Below are 24,591 nucleotides of genomic sequence, written 5' to 3' on the forward strand. Positions count from 1 at the left end.
TCATTAAAAAGATTCTTATTTTGAGGAGTGCTGACCCAACTTTCTGTAGCCAGTTTACTTTGTTTTAACAATGCAAGTTCAGCTGTTGCTTAACTCTAAGTTGACAGAGTTCCTATTTTTGCAAAGCGAGTAGCAGAGCAATGAGTCATGAAGGAAATTATGGTGATTGACAACTTGTACATCTTCTACATGCCAGTCATCGCTTGGTTATGTATGCAGTACTAATGGCATGTGCATCAAGCTTGCCCTTATTTTCCCAGCAAATTCTGAGCTATTGTTTTTTGGGAAGGAAGTGGCGAATATCCAGGTAATGATTACCAATTTGGTAATAATGATTACCAGTACTTGGCCTGAATGAATTCTTTGTTGTGATGAGAGCAGGATAGTTGTAAAACAAGTGAGGAACTTTTCAATAGAATGAAAGGTCGACATAGTCCCAGCGGAACACAGGCTGCTCTCCCCTTTGAGAGAGAGCTGACTGATGGAGATTTAACCTGAGAGTAACCACATTTCAGGTTAGGGGCAAGATTGAAAAGGCAGGCCTTCGTGAATAACATCAGCTGGTAAAGAGTTGAATCCTTGGTGTTCCTGTTGCTCAGCATCATGAGCCAGTTGTCCAGTCAACTGTGCTAACCAACCAATGTTTTAAAAATGTTTTTTAATTGTGACAGTTTGTGTTTTCTGCTGCTGTGTTATGCGAAAGAAAATCAGGAGTGTTCACCAGTAATCCTGCTTTGATGCACTTTGGGAGAAGCTTAGCATTGGAGGAAGCCTTGGAAGACTATCTACACAAATTGTTGATGTGAAATGATGTGTGGTACAAGGAGCTTCAGCAAGATGGCGGAACTTGAATTGTGCATGCCCAAAAATGTTTTTTAAATGGTGCAGGGCATTGATAACTGTGTTACAACATGTTAGGTAGTGGGTCACGTCCAGATCTCAAGTTTGGTTGTTGGAGGTAATACAAAGAGCAAAGAACAACCCAGCTTGGGAAACAGGCCCTTCAGCTCAACGAGCCCACGCCGCCATTTCAACAAAGCATTTTCCTACACCTACCCTGCCCCGTGTGTATGTGAATGGTACTCCTAATGTAGCCAGATTCAGGGGAGAATAGTGTAGGGTCAATTTGGTACACCAATCAGCCTAAGAGCACATCTTTGGGGTGTGGGAGGAAACCGGAGCACCCGGAGGAAACCCACGCAACCACAGGGAGAATGCACAAACTCCCACAGACACAGGCCCAAACCCATGTATCTGCACAGCTAGCAGTGATAGTCACTGAGCTGTTGTGGTGCCCGTCTGCTGGTCCAGGATTAAGCGCACACAACGACACAAAGTACTAGGCCACTCTCTCAACCTCCAAGAGCAGCCCACGCACGACCCACCGTGTGCATGCCCCTCGTTTGACAACAAGGTAGACCGACACCTGTGGATTAAAAGAGACAAAACATTCACGTGTAATATTACATTTCCAGTGTCGTCCCGAGGCTCTGACCCTTTTTAATACCGTCTTCTATAACCCTCCATCCCTGTTTCACTCATGTGCCTATCTAAGTAAACCTTAAACAACTCCAACGTGCCTGCCTCCACCACCTTACTTGGTAGCACGTTCCATACCCCCACGACCCTCTGCGTGAAAAACCTTCCTCTAGTATCCAAATGATACTTCTCCCCCCCTCACCCTTAGATCGTGACCTCTCATAATAGTTGTCCCCAATCTAGGGAAAAGCCTGCCACTGTTGACTCTATCTATTCCCTTCATTATTTTATACACCTCTATCAGATCCCCCCTTAATCTCCGTCTTTCTAAGGAGAAGAGCCCCAGTTTTTCCAATCTTTCCTCGTAACTCAGTCCTTCCATACCAGGCAGCATCCTGGTAAACCTCCTCTGCACTCTCTCAAGGGTCTCCACGTCCTTCCGGTAGTAAGGTGACCAGAACTGGACGCAGTACTCCAAATGCGGTCTAACCAACGTTCTGTACAACTGAAGCATTAGACGACAGCTCTTATACTGTATACCCCTACCTATAAAGGCTAGCATTCCATAAGCTTTCTTCACAACCTTCTCTACCTGTGGTGACACCTTCAAAGACTTGTGCACTTGCACTCCCAGGTCCCTCTGCATTTCTATACTCTTAATTGGTCTACCTTTTATCATGCAACTCCTCCCTGCATTATTCCTTCCAAAGTGCATCACCTTCCATTTGTCAGGATTAAATTCCATCTGCCATCTATCTGCCCAGTATACCAACATATCTATAGCTTGCTGTGTCACCTGACAAACCACCTCAGTATCTGCCAAACCTGCCATCTTGGTGTCATCTGCAAACTTGCTGATCACACCATGTACGCCCTCTTCCAAGTCGTTTATATATATTACAAAGAGAAGAGGTCCCAGTACTGAGCCCTGCGGCACACCACTGGTGACTGACCTCCAGCCAGAAAAGGACCCTTCCACTACTACTCTCTGTCTTCTGTCGCCCAGCCAGTTTTCAATCCATCTAGCTACCTGTCCTTGTATCCCACGTGCCTTAACTTTTTCTACCAGCCTACCGTGAGGGACTTTGTCAAACGCCTTACTGAAATCCGTATAGACGACATCAACAGCTCGTCCATCGTCAACCATTTTTGTCACCTCCTCAAAAAATTCTACCAGATTCGTAAGGCAAGACCTCCCCTGAACAAAGCCACGTTGCATATCCCTAATCAGATCGCAACGCTCCAAATGCTTATACATCCTATCCCTAAAAATTTTTTCCAATAATTTTCCTACCACCGATGTCAAACTCACTGGTCTATAATTACCAGGGTTATCCCCACTGCCCTTTTTAAACAGCGGTACCACATTAGCTACCCTCCAGTCCTCTGGGACCTCACCTGTGTCCAAAGAAGAGACAATGATTTGCGTCAGTGGCCCAGCAATTTCATCTTTCACCTCCCTAAGCAGCCTGGGATAAATACCATCAGGCCCTGTTCTTATGCTACCTAAAGACCCTAACACTTCCTCCCTCGTAATGGATATTTCCTTCAAATCTACAGCTCCCTCCAAGATATTACACGACACCAAACCCCTCTCCTTCGTGAATACCGACACAAAGTATTCATTCAGGGTCTCCCCCATTCCCTCAGACTCGATGCACAGCTCCCCTCCTTCCTCCCTAAGAGGACCAATTTTCCCTCTTGTTCCTAATATAAGAGTAAAATACCTTTGGATTTTCCTTAATCCTATCAGCCAAAGCCATTTCATGCCCTCTCTTTGCCCTTCTAACTCCCCTTTTAAGCTCCCTCCTACTCTCTCTATATTCCTCCAGTGCTCTCTCTGTTCCCAGTTGTTTCGACCTAACATGCCTCTCTCTTCCTGACCAAGTCTTCAATACACCCTGTAATCCACGGCTCTCTAATCCTGCCTTTCCCATCCTTCCTCTTTGCCGGCATGTACCTTTCCTGCAACATTATCAGTTCGCCCTTGAAAGCCTCCCACTTACCAACCATGGACTTGCCCGCTAACAACCCCTCCCAATCAGTGTCCTTCAGCTCCCTCCTAATCCAGCTATAGCTCACCTTCCCCCAGTTCAGCACCCTCCCCTTCGGACGGCACTCATCCCTTTCCATTTTTATCCTAAAGTAGACAGACTTGTGGTCACTGTTAGTCACATGTTCGCCTACTGCAACCTCAACCACCTGCCCCGGCTCATTACCCAACACTAAATCCAGTATAGCCCCTTCCCTAGTCGGGCTCGTTACGTACTGCTTCAAGGACCCTTCCAACACACATTTTACAAATTCCTCCCCATCCGTACCTCCAGCTCTAGGCACCTTCCAATCCACTCCAGGAAGATTAAAGTCACCCACTACAATCACCTTATTCTTTCTGCACCTATCTAAAATGCCTCTGCAAATACCTTCCTCCACTGACCTCGGGCTGTTGGGTGGCCTATAGTATACCCCTAGCATTGTAATCTCTCCCTTTTTATTCCTCAACTCCATCCACAGCGACTCGATCCCTAACTCCTCCATATTATCCTCCCTCTGCACTGCTGTGATGTGCTCCTTTACTAACAACACCACCTCACCACCTCTCTTCAACCCTCCTCTGTCACACCTAAAACACTTATACCCAGGAACATTTAGCTGCCAGTCCTGCCCTTCCTTTAACCACGTCTCTGTCACTGCCACCACATCTAAATTCCTCACGAACATCAAGGCCCTAAGCTCATCCGTTTTACCCGTCACACTCCTTTCACCCAAACCTACCCTATCACCCAACTCACTCCCGACCCCAGTGTCTAATGAGCTATCAGTCTCATTCACCCCCCCCCCCCCCCCCCCACCCCTATTAGTTTAAACCCTGCCTAAACACTCCAGCTAACCTCCCTGCTAAGACATTTGTCCCCCTCCCATTCAAATTCTCCCCATCCCTCCTGTACAGGTGCCCTTCTCGCACAAATACTTCCCAGTGATCTACAAAAGTAAAGCCCTCTACCTTGCACCAATGCCTAAGCCATGCATTCAGCTGCATGATCTCATTATTCCTAGCCCTGCTGGTACTAGGCAGCAGCCCAGAGAATGCCACCCTGGAGGTCCTGCTCTTCAGTTTGGACCCCAACTCCCTAAATTGCCTGCGTACATCTGCCCTACTCTGCCTTCCTACATCCTTCTCTCCTACGTGTATTATTACTTCTGCCTGGGTCTCCTCCCCTTTCAAAATTCCCTCTATCCTCTCTGATATGTCTTGTACCCCTGCTCCAGGGAGGCAGACTACCATCCTGGAGTCGCGCTTTTGCCCACAGAACCTCCTGTCAATTCCTTTGACCCTCCCATCCCCCACCACTATCTCATTGTGCAGAGGGCAGCTGTTCTTCCCTTGAAGGGTGCAGATTCAAAGGCTTAACACCCTGGACCATGCTCACATATTGTCACCAAGACCAGACATGGAATGCCATGCCTTAGTTTTTTTTCCTGAAATGGGCCTATTCTTGCACAGGAATTTTGTGTGGAAAATCTTCCAAATAAACTGAGGCAAAATGTAAATTGAAAGCTCTTCCATTGAGGAAAAAGATTTAAAGCAATGTTTACAACGATATTGATTCATTAAGCATTTCCCTTTTTGATTATTTAAAAATATTGTTGCTGTAAAAATTGCTGTAATGTATCAAGCAGTATTGTTAAAATGCCCTTGCTCCCCTTTCTGCCCATCCGGTGTTTTTCATACATGGAGGCTATTTATTGCCATCTATTGTCTTTCAGGTGGCTCAGTCAGGTGATCTGTGGATGTCATTACTTTTAAGACTAATTTTAATGTTAGTCTGCCATAGCATCAAAAAGTGTAGGGTGGTTGGAGTAAGTTGAAAGTTAACATTAACTGAAGAAGCCCTTTCTAAAACTATCCTGAGCCACAATGCTGCTATTGCAGTTATTGATTGAAAGCTGGAGCCACTCAAATTTGGGATCTTAGAACATAAGAAATAGGAGCAGGAGTAGGCCATCTAGCCCCTGGAGCCTGCCCCGCCATTCAGTAAGACCATGGCTGATCTGAAGTGGCTCAGTTCCACTTTACCGTTTTCTCCCCATAACCCTTAATCCCCTTGCCTATCAAAAACCTATCTACCCATGTCTTTAAATATATTTAGCAAGGTAGCCTCCACCACTTCAACGGGTAGAGAATTCCAGAGATTCACCACCCTTTGAGTGAAGAAGTTCCTCCTCAACTCCATTCTAAACTGCCCCCCCCCCCCCCCCCCCCCCCCCCCCCCCACACACAACCTTGAGGCTGTGCCCGCTAGTCCTGCTGTCCTTTCTGAGCAGGAAGAACCTCTCAACCTCTACCCTATCCATCCCCTTCATCATCATATACGTCTCAATAAGAGCCCCCCTCATCCTTCTAAACTCCAACGAGTACAAGCCCAGTCTATTCAGCCTGTCTTCATAGTTCAACCCCCTCAACTCTGGTATCAGCCTAGTGAACCTCCTCTGCACTCCCTCCAAGGCCAAAATATCCTTGCGCAAGTGCGGCGACCAAAACTGCACACAGTACTCCAGCTGCAGCCTCACCAGTGCCCTGTACAGTTGCAGCAAGACCTCCCTGCTTTTATATTCAATCCCCCTCGCTATGAAGGCCAGCATCCCATTTGCCTTCCTGATCACCTGCTGCACCTGTAGGCTGGGTTTTTGCGACTCACGCACAAGGACCCCCAGGTCCCTCTGCACCATAGCATGCTACAGCTTTTCGCCCTTTAAATAGTAGTCCCTCCTACTATTATTCCTGCCAAAGTGGATAACCTCACACTTGCCAACATTGTATTCCATCTGCCAGGTCCTCGTCCACTCGCTTAGCCTATCTAGATCCCTCTGCAGACTTTTTACACCCTCTGCACAATTTGCTTTTCCAGTTATCTTTATGTCATCAGCAAATTTCGACACCCTGCACTCAGCTCTCTCCTCCAAATCATCTATATCAATGGTAAATAGCTGAGGCCCCAGCACTGATCCCTGGGGCACTCCACTAGTCACCAACTGCCAATCTGAATAGCACCCATTGACACCTACTCTCTGCCTCCTATTAGACAGCCAATCCTCTATCCACGCTAACACCATACCCCCAACTCCATGCCCCCTAACCTTTTGTAACAACCTTTTGTGCGGCACCTTATCAAATGCCTTCTGAAAATCGAGAAACACTACATCCACTGGTTCCCCTCCGTCCACCGCACTAGTCACATCCTCATAGAATTCCAATAAATTTGTCAGACACGACTTCCCCTTAACAAATCCGTGCTGCGTCTGCTCTACCAAACAATTCTTCTCAAGGTGCCTCCCTATTTCTTCTTTAATGACGGATTCAAGCATTTTTCCTACAACAGACGTTAAACTAACTGGCCTATAATTCCCTGCCTTTTGCCTGCTACCCTTTTTAAACAGCGGCGTAACATTAGCCGTTTTCCAATCTTCCGGCACTTCCCCGGAATCCAGTGAGGTTTGGAAAATTATCACTAAGGCATCCACTATCACCTCTGCCATTTCCTTCAGAACCTGGGATGCATTCCATCCAGTCCTGGGGACTTGTCCACCATCAGTCCCTCTAGTCTATCAAGCACTACCTCTCTACTGACAGTGATTGCATTCAGGCCCTCAACTCCTACCATCCTTCTATCTTTAATACCCGGCAAACTATTCGCGTCCTCCTCCATGAAGACCGAGGCAAAAAACTTATTTAAGGCCTCAGCCATTTCCTCACCCCCACCACTAAATCCCCCCTCTCATCCTCTAAGGGTCCAACATTCACCCTAGCCAGCCTCCTCCTCTTTATATATTTATAAAAACTCTTACTATCCTTTTTTGTATTTAGTGCTAGTTTAGCTTCGTAGTCTATCCTTCCTTTCTTTATCAACTTCTTCGTCATTCTTTGATTTTTAAACCTCTCCCAATCCTCTACTCACCCACTACTTTTAGCCACTCTAAACGCATCAGCTTTTAATTTAATACTCTCCTTTATTTCCTTCAAATCTTGTGTTTGTGGATTGAATAACAATTAGGCAGACTGTTGCTTATTGGGTGATACTTTAAAAATAATATCTTGCTGTCCATTAATTTTACTTGTTAGCCTAAATGTTATGAATTGTGCTGCTGTTTAGCATGTAAGTAAGATGGCAGTGTTGTATATTTTATGAGACTGCCCCTAAATGATGTTGCTCTCTGTTCCATTTTATTGGGCTGGATTTTGCTGTGAATGTGATGGTAAAGTAAACAGTACTCACTGTTGCTTATGTGCAATTCAGAGAACAAATTCTGGTAACTCCATGTGCAGTTATAGTACAGAAACCTGATAGTTGTATCAATGTGACATTGCTTCATAAATTTCCAGACTGGCCTTTCAAATTGACTGCTTCAATATATTGAACAGTGTGAACTTAATGTATTTGCCTTTTGGGTAAGCACTAAACCCACCAGTAAATGTTGGCATTTGTCCATTCCAGTCTCATACCCTTTTAACAGCTTGGGTTGTTTAGCAGTAATAAAGACTTGTCAGAAGATTAACTTTTACAGTTGTGGCATTCCATTTCTTGATGTTTGTTGTACCTTTGTCTTCATTGGCTTTCTTTCCTCTTCTTTATTTCACCATCTGTAACTGATTTGACATTGAATCCACTATTCTAACTGTTTCCAGGTTCAGACTTTCAAACTCTTCACTGATTATTAATTCTTCAGTCTGTTTTAAAATTATGCACATTATTTGCCCTGTTGACTAAAATCACAAACACCATACAGAGTACTGCACTTTTAAATGTTTGTGTGCTACTAACTTGCAATGCAATACCCTATAGAAAGTACAGGTAACGCTGAGGCAATTTTACTGGTTAGTAGAAAATACGGTCCTGCGTGTTCTAAGAAATATGAATGAATTTGAATGTAACTGTGAACTTTTAACCACTTTTAGCATTAACTTTAACTATTTGAAGGACTTAATAAGTCTTTGTTCAATCACCATGGCAATTGTTAAGCATTGTTTCAGTAAATAAGGCTGAATAGTGCAAGAATTGGTGTTTTGGTTTTCAGTGAATTAAACTTTGCAATATTTTTGTATTATGTTTTCAATGCACGCTAAATTTAAAATACAAAATGCTGGAAATATTCAGGCCAGGCAGCATCTGTGAAAAGCATAACAATTAACTTTCAGCTCAACAGAGTAAGAATCTTATAATCCCTGCAGTGCAGGAGGAGTCCATTCAGCCCATTGAGTTTGTACTGATTACCATCCCACCTGGGCCCTATTCCCATAACTCCACATATTTACCCTGCTAATCCCCAGACACAAAGGGGCAATTTAGCACAGTCAATCCACATGCACATCTTTGGGCTGCGGGGGAAACTGGAGGAAACCCATGCAGACATGAAGAGAAGATGCAAATTACACACAGACAGTAACCCGAGGACAGAATTGAACCCAGGTCCCTGGTGCTGTGAGGCAGCAGTGCTAACCACTGTGCCACCATGCCACCCCAAATTGATATGAAGGCTCTTTAACCTCAAATGTTAATTCTGTTTCTGGATGCTACCTGACAGATGCTGAGTATTTCCAGCATTTTCTGTTTTCATTTCAGGTTTTTGCCATCTGCAGTATTTTGTTCAAAAGAAATAAGTTTTGGTTGAAAGGACACTGCATGAGAGAAAGTCCTTTGTGAATAAGTTTATGAACAAACTGAAAATGCTGCTTTTGTGTCACCAGCGATATGGAGCAGAAACTTCTTTTGTTGGACATGGATTTTTAAATTTTTATGAAAAAGTCATGCTGGACTTGTTCCTTTGAAGATTTCTTATGTTAGTTATTTTCCATTTGTTTTACTTTTTTCATATCATCAATTGATGTTATGAACAGGTGGAAGTGATGCAGATGCTGTGAGCCATGGTAGCGTGGATAGTTCTAATGATAACAATGGAGAGCATGTGCTGTTCGTCCGAGACCTAATCAGACTAGATTCCACCGATAATCACAGTAGCACAGGTATTGGCTTTTCAGTTGTACTAGCTCCAGTGGTAACCTTTTGTACGGTTAGCAATTGAATCGCATTTAACCCTAATATGACACTCCCTCTTCTGAACTTTGCTTATGCTTTCTTTCACTTAATACTGATTAGTTCCCTCTGATATGGAAAGTCCTTGGTCTGGACGTCTATATTTCTTTGTTGTGCTACTTTTGATTGAATTTAGTTGCACATAAAGTATAATATCCTATGAATGCAAGGCTTAGGAAACAATGGAGATTTGCCTTTCAATTGGATTGGGGGAAAGGCAAATTGTGCGGAGGGTGTGGAGAGTCTGCAGAAGGATCTAGATAGGCTGGGCGAATGGGCCAGGAAATGGCAAATGGAATTTAATGTTGGCAAGTGTGAGGTGGTCCACTTTGGTAGGAAGAATGGTAGGAAGGACTATTACTTACGGGGCGAAAAACTGCAGCAGGCGACGGTGCAGAGGGACCTCGGGGTCCTTGTGCATGAGTCGCAAAAACCCAGCCTGCAGGTGCAGCAGGTGGTCAGGAAGGCGAATGGGATGCTGGCCTTCATAGCGAGGGGGATTGAATATAAAAGTAGGGAGGTCTTGCTGCAGCTGTATAGGGCATTGGTGAGGCCGCAGCTGGAGTACTGTGTGCAGTTTTGGGCGCCGCACCTGCGCAAGGATATTTTGGCCTTGGAGGGAGTGCAGAGGAGGTTTACTAGGCTGATACCGGAGTTGAGGGGGTTGAGCTATGAGGAGAGGCTGAATAAACTAGGCTTGTACTCGTTAGAGTTTAGAAGAATGAGGGGAGATCTCATTGAGACGTATAAGATGATGAATGGGATGGATAGGATAGAGGTGGAAAGACTCTTCCCGCTCAAAAAAGACAGTAGGACTAGGGGGCACAGCCTCAAGATAAAGGGGGGGCGGTTCAGAACGGAGTTGAGGAGGAACTTCTTCACTCAAAGGGTGGTGAATCTCTGGAATTCTCTGCCCGTTGAAGTGGTGGAGGCTGCCTCGCTAAATATTTTTAAGAAGCGGGTTGATGGGTTTTTGATAAGAGAGGGGATTAAGGGTTATGGGGAGAGGGCGGGAAAGTGGAACTGAGCCACGACAGATCAGCCATGATCTTATTGAATGGCGGGGCAGGCTCGAAGGGCCAGATGGCCTACTCCTGCTCCTATTTCTTATGTTCTTATGTTCTTATGTTAGTTCTCTTGATTGAATGAAATACCTGTATTACCATCTCCTTTTTCACTTTATTATTGATCATTTGCAGTATTTCTCACTTTTGGTTCTCCGAGTTTGACCCTCTGGGGGGTATTTTCCCATCCTGCCTGCCATGGGAATAGTCACAGGGTGGGGGGAGCGGACTGTGCAAAGGTCTGGATGTCAGGCAGGATTTTCAGGCTTTGGGGCAAGCAAAACTAGAAAATCCCATCCTTTGTCTTTTTTTCTAGCCATTTTTAGTGTCTTGATCTTTGGCAGTTGTGGGGTAGCACGATTTGAAATTGTCCAGAATTCTGAGCAAATTTGACTTGCAGGTGAATGGAAGTTAACAGAACAATCAATTTAATTGTCACTGTAATATTTGCTTGTTTGTGAAATGGGAAGAAACAGTAGGAAGGAAAGGATTAGAGGGATATTGCCCAAATGCAGGCAGTTGGGACTAGCTGGGAAGGCAGCACGGACCACTTGGGCCAAAGGGCCTGTTTCCGAGATGCATTGCTCTGACTCGCTTCCCTGAATACTTTGTGAAACACTTGCATTCTCAACTTAACATTTTGCATAAAAGGACTAGAAATGGTATCTCCCAGTTGGCAACCTTTTGGTGAAAAGTTGTGATGGTATCAAGCCACATTTAGAGCCACTTTTATAAGTTGATCAAACCAGTTTTTCTTGTCATGCATATCTTTTGGATTGGCTTATGGCTGTAAAAACACACACCTCCCCAGACTCCTTGTCACTGATTAAAGTAGCATTAGCTGAGTCCAAATATGTAAATGACAGACCTTTGTGAGCTCAATCAACGAGATGGAATACTCCCCACTTGCCTAGATGGGTGCAGCTCCAACAACACTCAAGAAGCTTGACACCATCAAGAACAAAGCAGTCTGCATGATTGGCACCACAGCTACAAACATTCAATCCCTCCACCACCAATGCTGAGTAACAACAGTGTGTACTATCTACAGATGCACTGCAGCAATTCACCAAAGATCCTTCAACAGCACCTTCCAAACCCATGACCGCTTCGCTCGTCCTTCTAGATGGCAGCAGATACATGGGAAGACCACCAACTGCAAGTTCACCTCCAAGTCACTCACCATCCTGACTTGGAAATGTATTATCCTTCCTTTGCTGTCACTGGGTCAAAATCCTGGAATTCCCTCCCTAATGGCATTGTGGGCCAACCCACAGAACATGGACTGAAAGCAGCTCACCACCACCTTCTCAAGGGCAACTAGGGATAGGCAATAAATGCTGGCCAGCTGGCAATGCCCATGTCCCACAAATGAATTTTTTTTTAAAAATGATAAAGTGAATACATATGGCTATGTCACAAATATTTCTTGTAATATATAAATCTTGAAGTCGCTTGTACTGAAAGCATTATAATTCTTTTACTCTTGTGTGCAAATCAAAGTTAAAGAGTTTACTTTGTTGCAATTGCTTATTTAGTTTACGGTTAATAGGCAACTATTAATTTAGTAATAAAAGTTAAATACTGCTTAGCATGTCACGTGTTATACTTCAACCTTATTAGTCAAGTACTGAATACATGGTAGTTTAAGATTATAATGTGTTCTTGAAATTTGTTTAACAAGTTTGGCCTAATGACACATCACTGAATTTACAGAAGTTATTATTAGTATTAATGGTAATAGTAAGGTTTCCTTTCCTCTGTTGTAGTGGTTGAATTTTTGTCTAGTGTTCAGCCTTTCAGAAAATAAAGATGTCCTACCTTGGGTTCAAGGGAAATGTACATAAAGTTTATTTACTTTGCAAAGGTTACACACGTAACATTGCCACTTAATTATAACTTCAGAAAGACTTTAAATGCCTCTACTTTCTCAGAAGACTAAGGAAATTTGGCATGTCAGCTATAACTCACCAACTTTTACAGCTGCACCAAAGATTGCATCCTTTCTAGCTGTATCACAGATTGGTATGGCTCCTGCTCGGCCCAAGATTACAAGAAACTACAAAAGGTTGTGAATGTAGCCCAATCCATTACACAATTGACTCTGTCCGCACTTTCTGCTACCTCAGCAAAGCAGCCAGCATAATTAAGGACCCCACAGATCTTCCCCCTTCTTCCATTGGGAAAAAGATACAAAAATCTGAGGTCACGTATCAACCGACTCAACAACAGCTTCTTCCCTGCTGCTGTCAGACTTTTGAATGGACCTACCCTGCATTAAGTTGATCTTTCTCTACACCCTAGCTATAACCAACTTCAACACTCTGCACTTTTCTACGAACGGTACACTTTGTATAGTGTGCAAGAAACAATACTTTGTTAATACATGTGACAATAAATCAAATCAAAATCCTGAGATTTTGTAAATATAAATACACTAACGTCCTCAGGTTGGAATGCTGGTAGCAAAGTCATTTCTGATTTTTGGAATATTCTGGCTCATGGAATGAGGATAAAATGCCTAATCATAAATGTGTGGACCAGAAAACGCCTTAAGTATAAATCATGGATCATAAATAAGAGCCCGTGGAGCTTGCTGCACCATTTGATGTGGTTGTGGTTGGTCTGATTGTGGCCTTAACTGCACTTTTCTGCCTGTGCCTCAAATAACCTTTCCTTGTAGATCAAAGGTCTGTCTAACCCTGCTTTGAAAATATGCAGTGACACCGATTGCACTACTCTGTGGAGGATAATTCCAAAGACTGATGACCCTGAGAAGAAATTCCTCCTCATCTTTGTCTTGAATGGGAGATCCCTTATTCTGAAACTCTTTACGCCGGTTCTAGATTACCCCACAAGAAAAAACATTGTCTCAGCAGCTACGGTCAAGCCCACTCAGAACATTTTGTTTCAATGAGATCACCTCTCATTCTTCCAAATTCTAATAAATATAGCCCCAACCTGTTCAACCTTTCCTCATGAGCCAATCCCTTCATCCCAGAAATCAACCTAGTGAACCTTCTTTGAACTATTTTTAATTCAAGTCTTTCACTGCTTAAATTTGTACACATCACTCTACAAGTGGTCTCAGCAGTGTCCAGTACAGTTGTAGCGAGGCTTGCCTACTTTTATACGCCATCATTTTTGCAGTAAAGGGCCCATATTCTGTTTGCCTTTGGAATTATTTGTTGTATCTGCATGCTAGCTTTTTGTGAAGCATGTATGAGAATATGCACATCCCTTGGTACAGCAGCATGTTATAGTCTCCTTCCATTTTAAAATTCTGCTTTTCTGTTCTTCCCACCAAAGCAGACAAACTGCCAACTTTTTGAGCACTTACCTAACCTATTTGTATCCTCCCAACATGCTTCCCTACATATCTTTACATCATCAGCAAATTTGGCTGCAGCCCTTCATCCAACTCAAAATTGTTGAAGCTGCAGCACTTATCCTTGCCACATTATTTATTTGCCAACCAAAAAATTACAGTTTATAATTGCTGTTTATTGCCAATCCTCTCTTCATGCTAATATGTCACCCCCAACAAAATGTGCTCTTATCTTGTGCAGTAACGGTTTAAGTGGCACATTATTGATGCCTTTTGAAGATTCAAATATATAAGAACATAAGAACATAAGAAATAGGAGCAGGAGTAGGCCATCTAGCCCTTCGAGCCTGCCCCGCCATTCAATAAGATCATGGCTGATCTGTCGTGGCTCAGTTCCACTTTCCTGCCCTCTCCCCATAACCCTTAATCCCCTCTCTTATCAAGAACCCATCAACCCGCTTCTTAAAAATATTTAGCGAGGCAGCCTCCACCACTTCAACGGGCAGAGAATTCCAGAGATTCACCACCCTTTGAGTGAAGAAGTTCCTCCTCAACTCCGTTCTAAACAGCCTCCCCCTTATCTTGAGGCTGTGCCCCCTAGTCCTACTGTCTTTTTTGAGCGGGAAGAGTCTCTCCACCTCTATCCTATCCATCCCATTCATCATCTTATACGTCTCAATGAGATCTCCCCTCATTCTTCTAAACTCTAACGAGTACAAGCCTAGTTTATTCAGCCTCTCCTCATAGCTCAATCCCCTCAACTCCGGTATCAGCCTAGTAAACCTCCTCTGCACTCCCTCCAGGGCCAAAATATCCTTGCGCAGGTGCGGCGCCCAAAACTGCACACAGTACTCCAGCTGCGGCCTCACCAATGCCCTATACAGCTGCAGCAAGACCTCCCTACTTTTATATTCAATCCCCCTCGCTATGAAGGCCAGCATCCCATTCGCCTTCCTGACCACCTGCTGCACCTGCAAGCTGGGTTTTTGCGATTCATGCACAAGGACCCCGAGGTCCCTCTGCACCGTCGCCTGCTGCAGTTTTTCGCCCCGTAAGTAATAGTCCTTCCTACCATTCTTCCTACCAAAGTGGACCACCTCACACTTGCCAACATTAAATTCCATTTGCCATTTCCTGGCCCATTCGCCCAGCCTATCTAGATCCTTCTGCAGACTCTCCACACCCTCCGCACAATTTGCCTTTCCCCCAGTCTTGGTGTCATCAGCAAATTTCGACACCCTGCACTCGGTTCCCTCCTCCAGATCATCTATATAAATGGTAAATAGCTGAGGCCCCAGCACCGACCCCTGGGGCACCCCACTAGTCACCAACCGCCAATCCGAATAGCACCCATTGACCCCCACTCTCTGCCTCCTATTTGACAACCAATTCTCTATCCACGCTAACACCCTACCCCCAACTCCATGTCCCCTGACCTTCTGCAGTAACCTCTTGTGAGGTACCTTGTCAAATGCCTTTTCCCTTTATCCACTTGAAAGTTGCATCCTCCACATTTGTGCTGATATTGTGTGGTTGCATTGTGATTTATCTAAATGTCCTGTTACTACCTCCTTAATAATGGATTCATGTGTTTTCCCAATGACAGGCGATAGGCAAATTTGCTTATTGTTCTTCCTTTCTGTGTCTCCCTCATTTCTTGAATGGTGATGAAAAACTGAAAATTTTACAATCTCCTGGGATCTTTCAGGCCCAGGGGACTTGTCAACCTTTAGTCCCATGAAATTTTCTGTACTTTATCTTTCACGATTGTTTTAAATTCTTCTTTCCCTTCTGCATGAAGCAAAACAGTGATAAAACATTAGAAAGCAGTGATTTTTAAAAAAAGTTTGTTATCCAAATATTGCATATTTTATGTTTCTCCTCAATACTGTACTAAAATGATGCCAGTGATGATCAGGGTGTGCTCAAAAAAATCCCCAAGCAACTTGCGTCCTTGAACAACAGATTTCCAGGCTCAAGAAGGTATAATATAAATACTGCCTATTCAGGAAGGAGAAGTCTTATGTATTTACAGTCTGAAGAATTCTCAATTTCTGGTGAAATATATAAAAGGCTTCCTTTTTCCTGTATATGGATGTCTCATACATTGGAAGCATCTTTGTTCAACTGTAGTTAACTTTGTTACAGGTGCTCAGTCAGACCAAGGATATGGATCTAAAGATGAACTTCGACGTGACGACACTGAAGAAACGCTCGTAGAAATTGACTCACCTGGTGAAGAGCAAAGAGGTGAAGATTATGAAAATCAGTTTGACTTGAATTGAACAGTACACAAGTGTTTTCTTTCAATTTGCAGTGACTCCTGAATCTTTCCATTTAATTCATATGCTGTTTTTCTTGGCAAAGTGGACAAGTTCATGTTTTCCCACATTCCATTCCATGTGCCAAATTTCGGTCCACTCTCATGACCTATTTTATATTCCTTTGCAAAATCCTTGTATCCTCTTTACAACTTGCTTTCCACTTTATCTTTTTGTCATCAGCAAATTTAGCAACCATGCATTTGGTTTCATGTTCTAGATGAAGATTGTAAACAGTTTAAGTCCCAGAACTGATCCCTGTGGCACTCCACACATCACATCTTACCACCCTGGAGATAACCGAGTTTCCTGCCAACTAACTGATCCTCTAACCATACTAATATTTTGCTACTACCTCACGGTCTTGTTTTGCATTGTAACCTCTTGATACAGCACATTGTCAAATAGCTTCTTGAAATCTGATGTACCACGTTCACAGGTTCTCCTTTATTCATGTAGCTTGTTACTTAAGAATTCTAATGAGCTAATCAAACAAATTCCCCTTTCACAAATGTTGACTCTGCCTGATTATCTTGAGATTTAAGAGCCTAGCTGATATCTGCTTAATAGATTCCAGCATTTCCTCTGTGACAGATTTCTATCTCCGTCCTTTCTTGAAGAGAGGAATCACAGATAGTGTATCCCTTCCCTAGAGTCTTTCTTTCTCACTGGGATGTATCTTTGCTGGGTGTTATAATCTCCATAAATGTCTGCCACCACATCTTTGCTGACATGTCTCTTAATTGCCTTGCTCTGTTTTTATTCCCTCAATTGCCCTTATTTCGCTTTAAAACATTCATCTCAGATCCACTTTTCACTCTTTCAAACTGAATGTAAAATACAATCATGTTACAATTAGTGCTAGCTAGAGGTTACTTTACTATGAAGTAATTAATTAATCCTGCCTCATTGCATATTACCAGATCTAGAATAGCCTATTCTCTAGTTCAAGTACATGCTGCTTTGAGAAGCTGTCACAACATTCTGAACTTGATCTTCCAGGCTACCTTTGCCAGCCTCATTGGTCTAATCTATGTGCATATTAAAATCACTCATTTTTGCTGTTCCTTTCTCAAGATTTTCCCCCCTCCCAGTGTTGTCATCCTGTAAACCCAGTCCTACAACTTTTTGTATCTATACTCAAACTGACTCTGCATCTTGTTCTTTTTCATGAAGATAATTTTTCTCTCTTGTGCTGTCATCCTTAATTAACAAAGTTACACCTTTAAAGCTTTATACACCTTTCAACACCTTTGGAGTTTAGAAGGATGAGGGGGGATCTTATAGAGACGTATAAGATAATGAAGGGGATGGATAGGGTAGAGGTAGTGAGATTCTTCCTGCTTAGAAAGGATAGCAGGACTAGAGGGCACAGCCTCAAGATAAAGGTGGGGTGGGGGGCGGGGGGGAGGTGGCGGGGGTGCTGCAGTTTAGATCAGAGTTGAGGAGGAACTTCTTTACTCAAAGGGTGGTGAATTTCTGGAATTCTCTGCCCTTTGAAGTGGTGGAGGCTACCTTGCTGAATATATTTAAGTCACGGGTAGATAGGTTTTTGATAGACAAGGGAATTAAGGGTTATGGGGAGAAAGCGAGAAAGTGGCACTGGTCCACTTCAGATCAGCCATGATCTTATTGAATGGCAGGGCAGGCTCGAAGGGCTAGATGGCCTAGTCCTGCTCCTATTTCTTATGTTCTTAAAGCTTCCTGTCTTTCTGAAGTGTCATGAAGCTGTGAGTATTTACCACTTTGCAGTTTTGTCTCTAATTGTTAAAAGATGTATTTTTTCTATTTCAGTTGTCAATTCAATGTTCTGTTATGAATGCTGCATGCATTCAGATAAAGAGCCTTTAACTTAGTCGTTTTACCATTTTTGCAATTCCTGCCTTAGCTGCTACTGCACTCAAGTTTGTATATTCTGTCCCTTCCTGTCACGCTCTGTTATTACTGCCTGGTTCTTTTTGCCTTGTCTGCTTTCTTTAATTTATCACATCTTCCCACAGTGATCTGCCCCCACTATTTAATTTAAAGCCCCAGTTATGTGATTTGCCAGAATACTGGTCTGAGCACAATTCAAGTGAAAACTGTCCCAACCGCGCTTAAGTATTGATCCAGTCCTATTTCAACTATCAGGCGGCCAATGTTTCTATTTCTAAAATTCCAATCGTCGTTTTCAAACCCCTCTATCGTGTTCCCTTTCTCATGTCATCCAGCTCCACAACCCTCAAGATATCTCCATTCGAATTCTGGTCTCTTGTGCATCCTCAGTTTTAGTTGCTCAATTATTGGTGGCCATGTCTATATTTGCCTTAGCCTCAAGCCCCAAAATACCTTTCATCCACCTTGCTTCCTATAAACCCATCTTGCTGATTGAGCTTTTGGTCATCTGATGTAATATGTAGCTTGATGTCCTATTTGTCTTATAATCAAGGGGGATTGAATGTGAAAGTAGGGAAGTCTTGCTGCAGCTGTATAGGGCACTGGTGAGGCCGCAGCTGGAGTACTGTGTGCAGTTTTGGTTGTCGCACTTACGCAAGGATATTTTGGCCTTGGAGGGAGTGCAGAGGAGGTTTACTAGGCTGATTCCGGGGTTGAGCTGTGAGGAGAGGCTGAATAAACTAGGCTTGTACTCGTTAGAGTTTAGAAGAATGAGGGGAGATCTCATTGAGACGTATAAGATGTTGAATGGGATGGATAGGATAGAGGTGGAGAGGCTCTTCCCGCTCAGAAAGGACAGTAGGACTAGAGGGCACAGCCTCAAGATAAAGGGGGGGCGGTTTAGAACGGAGTTGAGGAGGAACTTCTTCACTCAAAGGGTGGTGAATCTCTGGAATTCTCTGCCCGTTGAAGTGGTGGAGGCTGCCTCGCTCAATATTTTTAAGACGCGGGTTGATAGGTTTTTGATGGGCAAGGGGATTAAGGGTTATGAGGAGAGGGCGGGAATGTGGAACTGAGCCACGACAGATCAGCCATGATCTTATTGAATGGCGGGGCAGGCTCGAGGGGCTAGATGGCCTACTCCTGCTCCTATTTCTTATGTTCTTATTTCTTATGTTCCTGTGAAATACTTTGGATGTTTCATTAAGTAAAAAGTTCTAGGTAAGTGCAAGCTTTCCTGGTGTTTGTTCCCCATATCAAATATCAATTGAAGAGAGGTATTTCTCAACTGTAATAGTAATAGCAATAGAAATAGAAGCAGGTAAAACAAATTTCCATACAGGCTGTTAAATGCAATCATAGCTGATCTTCCTCAACAATCCCTTTCCCTCAAAGGTCTAAATTATATTGTACTTGTACCTATATTTGTGTTCTGCACTCTGGATCTGTTCTCATCTTTATTGTTTATTTGTAGATTTGGTTTTTGAATTCAAATCCCCCACTTCAAGTGAAAACTGTTTTTAATTAAACTTGCATTGCATTTCATCAACAGAAAAAAGCGTGCACAACATTGAATCAGCTGTGAGTAAAAAAAATAATTCTAGCTCGCCAGAAAAGCTTCATTCAAGTAGCAGCATTGTAAAGTTGCAATGTGCTGCTGTTGGCAGTAAAGGAAGCAGTGGTAAGAATGTTTTAATCACTAGTTATCATTATTGTGTTATATTACAACATGCCTTATTGTCCTTTTTGCATTTTAACAATTCTGTTTTTTATTCTTTTGAGTTGTGTGTGTCACTTGAAAAGGTGAAAGGACCAGACTTCCCATTTGTATGTTCTAAAATGACCAGGTCACATGAAAGCCAAATTAATGTAGCAATTCTGCTTTAAAGCAACTCCCCTTTTAAGTTTGGTTTTAAAAAAAAATTTAAATCCTAAATCAATTTAAATATAGAATATGTACTTTTGTTCTCCATCAATTGAAAGATCATATAATTCAGCTTCTCCCCAGCTGGTTAATGTCTTGAAAAAAATACACTGTGGTTTCTACATCCCTTGTACTTGAAATTCCAATGCAAGTTTGCATTTAATGAACTCATTAATTTTGTTGCCTTGTTGTGGCAATGGCTCCCTTAATAGGACAATGATCTATGAGTGGAAGTCACTCTCTAGTGCCTCACTAGTCATCACATTGAGCCTTTCTGCAATTGAACTGTGGTTGACATCCTCACTGGTCCTGACATTGTTCCCCCTCAAATCCCCAACCTAGACCTTTACTGTAAAAATTGCTGATCATTTTTCCCTTTCCTAAATTCAGGTGCTGTGGCCATTTAAGAGTCCCCATTGGCTGAAATCAGCTGAGTTGTGATTAAGAAGAAATGGAGTTACTTGAATTATTTCCATTAGAGCATAGAAAGTTTTGGAGATTTGAGATATGGAGGGTTTTGATGTGATCAAGGGAATTATTTCTTCTGATTGGGAATTAAACTGAAATACTCAAATCAGAAAGGAAGTTGTGAGAAATTTCCTTAAACAGCTCATGGTTTTGCCACAGAACATTGAAACAGGAACAAGAGTGGGTTATTTACTCGCTCAAACCTGCTTTGTTGTTTAATAAAATAATGACTGCTGTGTGCACTCAATTCCACTTTTCTGCCTGTATTCCACCCCCAACCCTTGACCCTCTTGTAGATCAAATGTTAGTCTAACTCAGCCTTGGAGTTTACTGACCCAACCTCCACTGCTGTCTTGGATAGAAAATTCCTAAGATTTGGAGAATCTCAAAGAAATTCCTCATTATCTCCAACTTAAATGGAAAACACCTTCTTTTGAAACTCTGCCCCCTAGTTCTGAAGACCAGGCTGACCAGTTGCTATATTTGGATGAGAAACTGATAGTAGCATGCTGCATAAGTCAGGATGGTTTGTCATCTCAAGATGGTGTTCTGTGATCTCAGGATCCCACCATCACGGAAGGAGATTTACAAGGATGTGGCCCAGACAAGAAAATTGTAGCCCTGAGGAAAGATTGAGTTGTTCTCCTTGAAAAAGAGATTGAGGGAGATGTGATTTTGATCTATAATCATTGAACCCATTGCAGAAGGAGGCCATTCAGCTCATTGGGTCTGCTCCAACTCTCTGACACAGCATTTTAGGCAGTGTCTTTTTCCCCCACATTTACCATGACTATTCAGTTGAATCTACACATCTTGGGATACTAAGGGGCAATTTACCATGGCCAGTCCACCTAACTCGCACATCCTTGAACCATGGGAGGAAACTGGAGCATCCAGAGGAACATACAAACTCCACGTAGTCAGCCAAGGCTGGAATTGATCCTGGCACTGAAACAGCAGTGCTAACCACTGGACCTGAATAGAGTGGATGGAAAAGGCCGATTTATTGAACAGAGAGGCTAGTGATGAGGGACATGTCTTGCTATCAATCACCTGAAAACTAAGAGGGGCGATGCCAGAAGTTTTTTTTTAACAAAAAGGTTGTGGGATCTGGACCTCAGCCTGAAAGGTAGTAGAAGCAGACACCCTCAATCCACTGTGTCTGGTTGTACACCTCAAGTGAGCTAAAGACCGAATACTGGAAAGTAAGGTGAGGCTGGATGGCTCATTTTGTGGCTGATGCAATCTTGATGGCCAAGTGGCCTCAAAAACTAAAGGGTTTCAAATGAATTTAATGCGCAGGAAATGACCCTAGAAAAATCTGGAATTTTGGGGAAAGTGTGGATGCGTATCCAGATCCTGGAGCTTTTCAAAGGATCTGTTAGCAGTTACATCGCTGTAAACATACAATAATTCTATCTCCTTTACCCATGTCCCCAGTTCAAATCATGGCTAGTACTTCTATGGCACAGGGAATGTCCCATGATTTAATATATTGACTTCTAAAAATAGTGTTGTGACTGAACACATTTAATAAATCTACCTGCTTTAGGTTAAGTTTTTTTATTATTACTGTCATCCTTAGCACAGGAATTAAACTCAGATTTATGAGTCAGATGTCTTGGATTCAAGTTGCACTCCAGAGGTTTGAGCATATAAACTCAGCTGATACTTTGAAGGTCCCTCTTTGTAATGAGCTATTAAACTGAGACATTGGTGGCACAGTTGAATGATCAGGAAAGTTTGCATGTTGTTATGGCGAATACTTCCCTCAACCACCATTGTTAAAACAGATAATCACGTCTTTTAGTACCTCTGATATTCAAGGTGAATGAAGGTAATGTAAGTTTGTTTGTAAACAAAAATCCTCAAAAATTAATGGACAGATTTCGTTTAAATTTAAAACTAGGATAAAGCCTAAGGAAAATCTGAGTTTCTGGGGAAGGTGCAGATACGTATCCAGTTCCTGGAATTTTTCAAAGGATCCACTAACATTGGAAGATAGGGTGAATTGACTGTAGCTGCATTGGTGGAATTTGTTGCTGTAAAAATGAGAGTCAAGTTTTCAAAGTAGGTTGTTGGATGTGGACTCTCCCGAAGCTTCCTCGGTGAAATGGAAACTCTTAAGATTCCTTCTTTCAGCTTTGTCATTACTGGGTAGCACAGGCAGGAAAAAGAAGAGCTGCCTAATTGTTAAAACATTGAGCTAACATAGCATGATGGAGGTGTACGCTCTTCTGAGTGGCTTCTTCGCTTCTCTCACTTACGTTAAAGCCCCTGTGGTGCCAATCATTTACGATCAAGGATTAGGCCATTCAGTCCTTTGAGCTTGCTTCACAACTTAATAAAATCATGGCTTATCTGGTGTTAACCTCAAATCTACATCCTACTTACTTAACTATTATCCCCTTGCTTAACAAGAACTTATCTGCCTTAAAAATATTCAGTTGCCACGTTTCCCTTTGTGAAAACAATAACTGTATGCCAGAAAATAATTAATTATTTATTAAGTGTTTTGGACATCCCAAGAGTGTGAAAGATGCTATATAAAAACAAGTTCAGTCCCTTTTCCGTAAAGATTTATTTTGGTGATTAATATTATTTCCACAAGTTTTATTGCAATTCTTGTTGCTGCCTCTGAATGGATGCTGAAACTGAGCATAAGATTGTAACAGCACTCCAAATGTGGCTGCTTTATTCCCTGCAATCTTTTGCTGGAAGCCACCTTCTGTGCACCAAGTATAATGAAAACATAACCAGTGAATAGACTTAATACACAGGATATCTTTGTCCCTCATCTGTTATCATTTCAAGCTTATTTAACTTGAAGCGTTGAGCATATAGTAATTGGAGAAATGTTGCTTCTATCGAAATAAGAATATGAAAAGGAATATTTTTACTTTGGGATCTCATACTGAAAAGGAAAGCTTAGCACGACCTCCGATGAGAAAGTAAATGTCTCTATTTTTAAGGTCTTTAATACATGCAACATTTCACTCTGAGGAACTCTGTGGTAACTTTTGTGGTTCATGTAGATCCCATGCCCTTCATCTTTCCCACTCTTGAAAGTGGTCAAATTCTCCTCAAAAAACATAATTACACAATGTAAAAATTAATATGAATGTGGCAGCTGAATCTTGTATTATGTTAGCTGGTGGCTAACAAGGTAGGCAAGAATGTCAGTTACACTACTAATTGATGTGACATCCTGAAATAACGTGCATTTGCACAATGACTTTCCAAATATCAGGACATCCCAAAGCCCATGAAGTTATTTTTGAAGATGACTTACCTTTCCCTGGAGTGCAACAGTAACTGCCATGTGTGAATTGGCTGGGTGTTAGTGCCTGTACTAGCTGTTCTGCTGTTGGTTCAAAGATAAATATTGCCCTTACACGGGAAGAAAGCTCCCCCATGTTTAGAAAATTACCATGGGGTATTTTATGCTTACTTGGAAGGGAAAGATCTGAGATGACACCTCCAACCTCTTTCAGCACTGCATTGAAGTGTACGCCTAGTATTTGAGCTCCAGCCTCTGGAATATGACTTGAACTCATGACCTTCTGACTCTGAAGCAAGAATGCTGCTACTGTGCCAAATTTTTTAGCTATTTGAGTATTAGTTATTGCTTTTCAAATGCCATCTTCCAAATTTGCTTCAAATGTAGTACAAAATGATTCATTTGTGATTTTCTTTTTTGTGTTTGCTTATGTCCTCTTCCTCCCTATTCTTCTCTCAATTTTCTCCTGGTCTTCTGCCGGGAATGCTCTTGAACCTAGGACATGAGAAGACTAGCTTAAGGTGATTTTCTATCTCCTCTTTCTTCCCTTAACCCACCTTACATTTGCTTCCCTTGAATATGTGGCTGAAGTCAGGTTATTTGCCATGAAGAATTATTAACTTGTATTGATATGATGCCAACCATTTAATAGTACTCCAGACGTGAGGCTCCCTTGATTATTGTATTAATTTGCATATTGGCCAGAGTACTTGTTCTGACTAAGGCTAGCCACTCCACAAATAATATTTGAAATTTTCTTTT

The 24,591-nt window shown here is 42.5% G+C and overlaps 1 protein-coding gene across 4 annotated transcripts in view; it reads left to right on the forward strand.

Annotated features, from left to right (window-relative positions):
- The window catches only part of dennd4c (DENN/MADD domain containing 4C), a 259,275-nt gene that overhangs the window by 185,617 nt on the left and 49,067 nt on the right, over positions 1–24,591 (forward strand). For all 4 annotated transcript variants that reach the window (XM_080188659.1, XM_080188657.1, XM_080188658.1 and 1 more), the window contains 3 exons: positions 9,374–9,499; positions 16,110–16,211; positions 19,710–19,838. In XM_080188659.1, coding sequence (XP_080044785.1) covers positions 9,374–9,499; positions 16,110–16,211; positions 19,710–19,838 — 357 coding nt within the window. The remainder of the gene's footprint in view (positions 1–9,373; positions 9,500–16,109; positions 16,212–19,709; positions 19,839–24,591) is intronic.

Source organism: Carcharhinus amblyrhynchos, chromosome 5 (assembly GCF_965287045.1).
Source record: "Carcharhinus amblyrhynchos chromosome 5, sCarAmb.v2.hapA, whole genome shotgun sequence".
Classification (NCBI taxonomy): domain Eukaryota; kingdom Metazoa; phylum Chordata; class Chondrichthyes; order Carcharhiniformes; family Carcharhinidae; genus Carcharhinus; species Carcharhinus amblyrhynchos.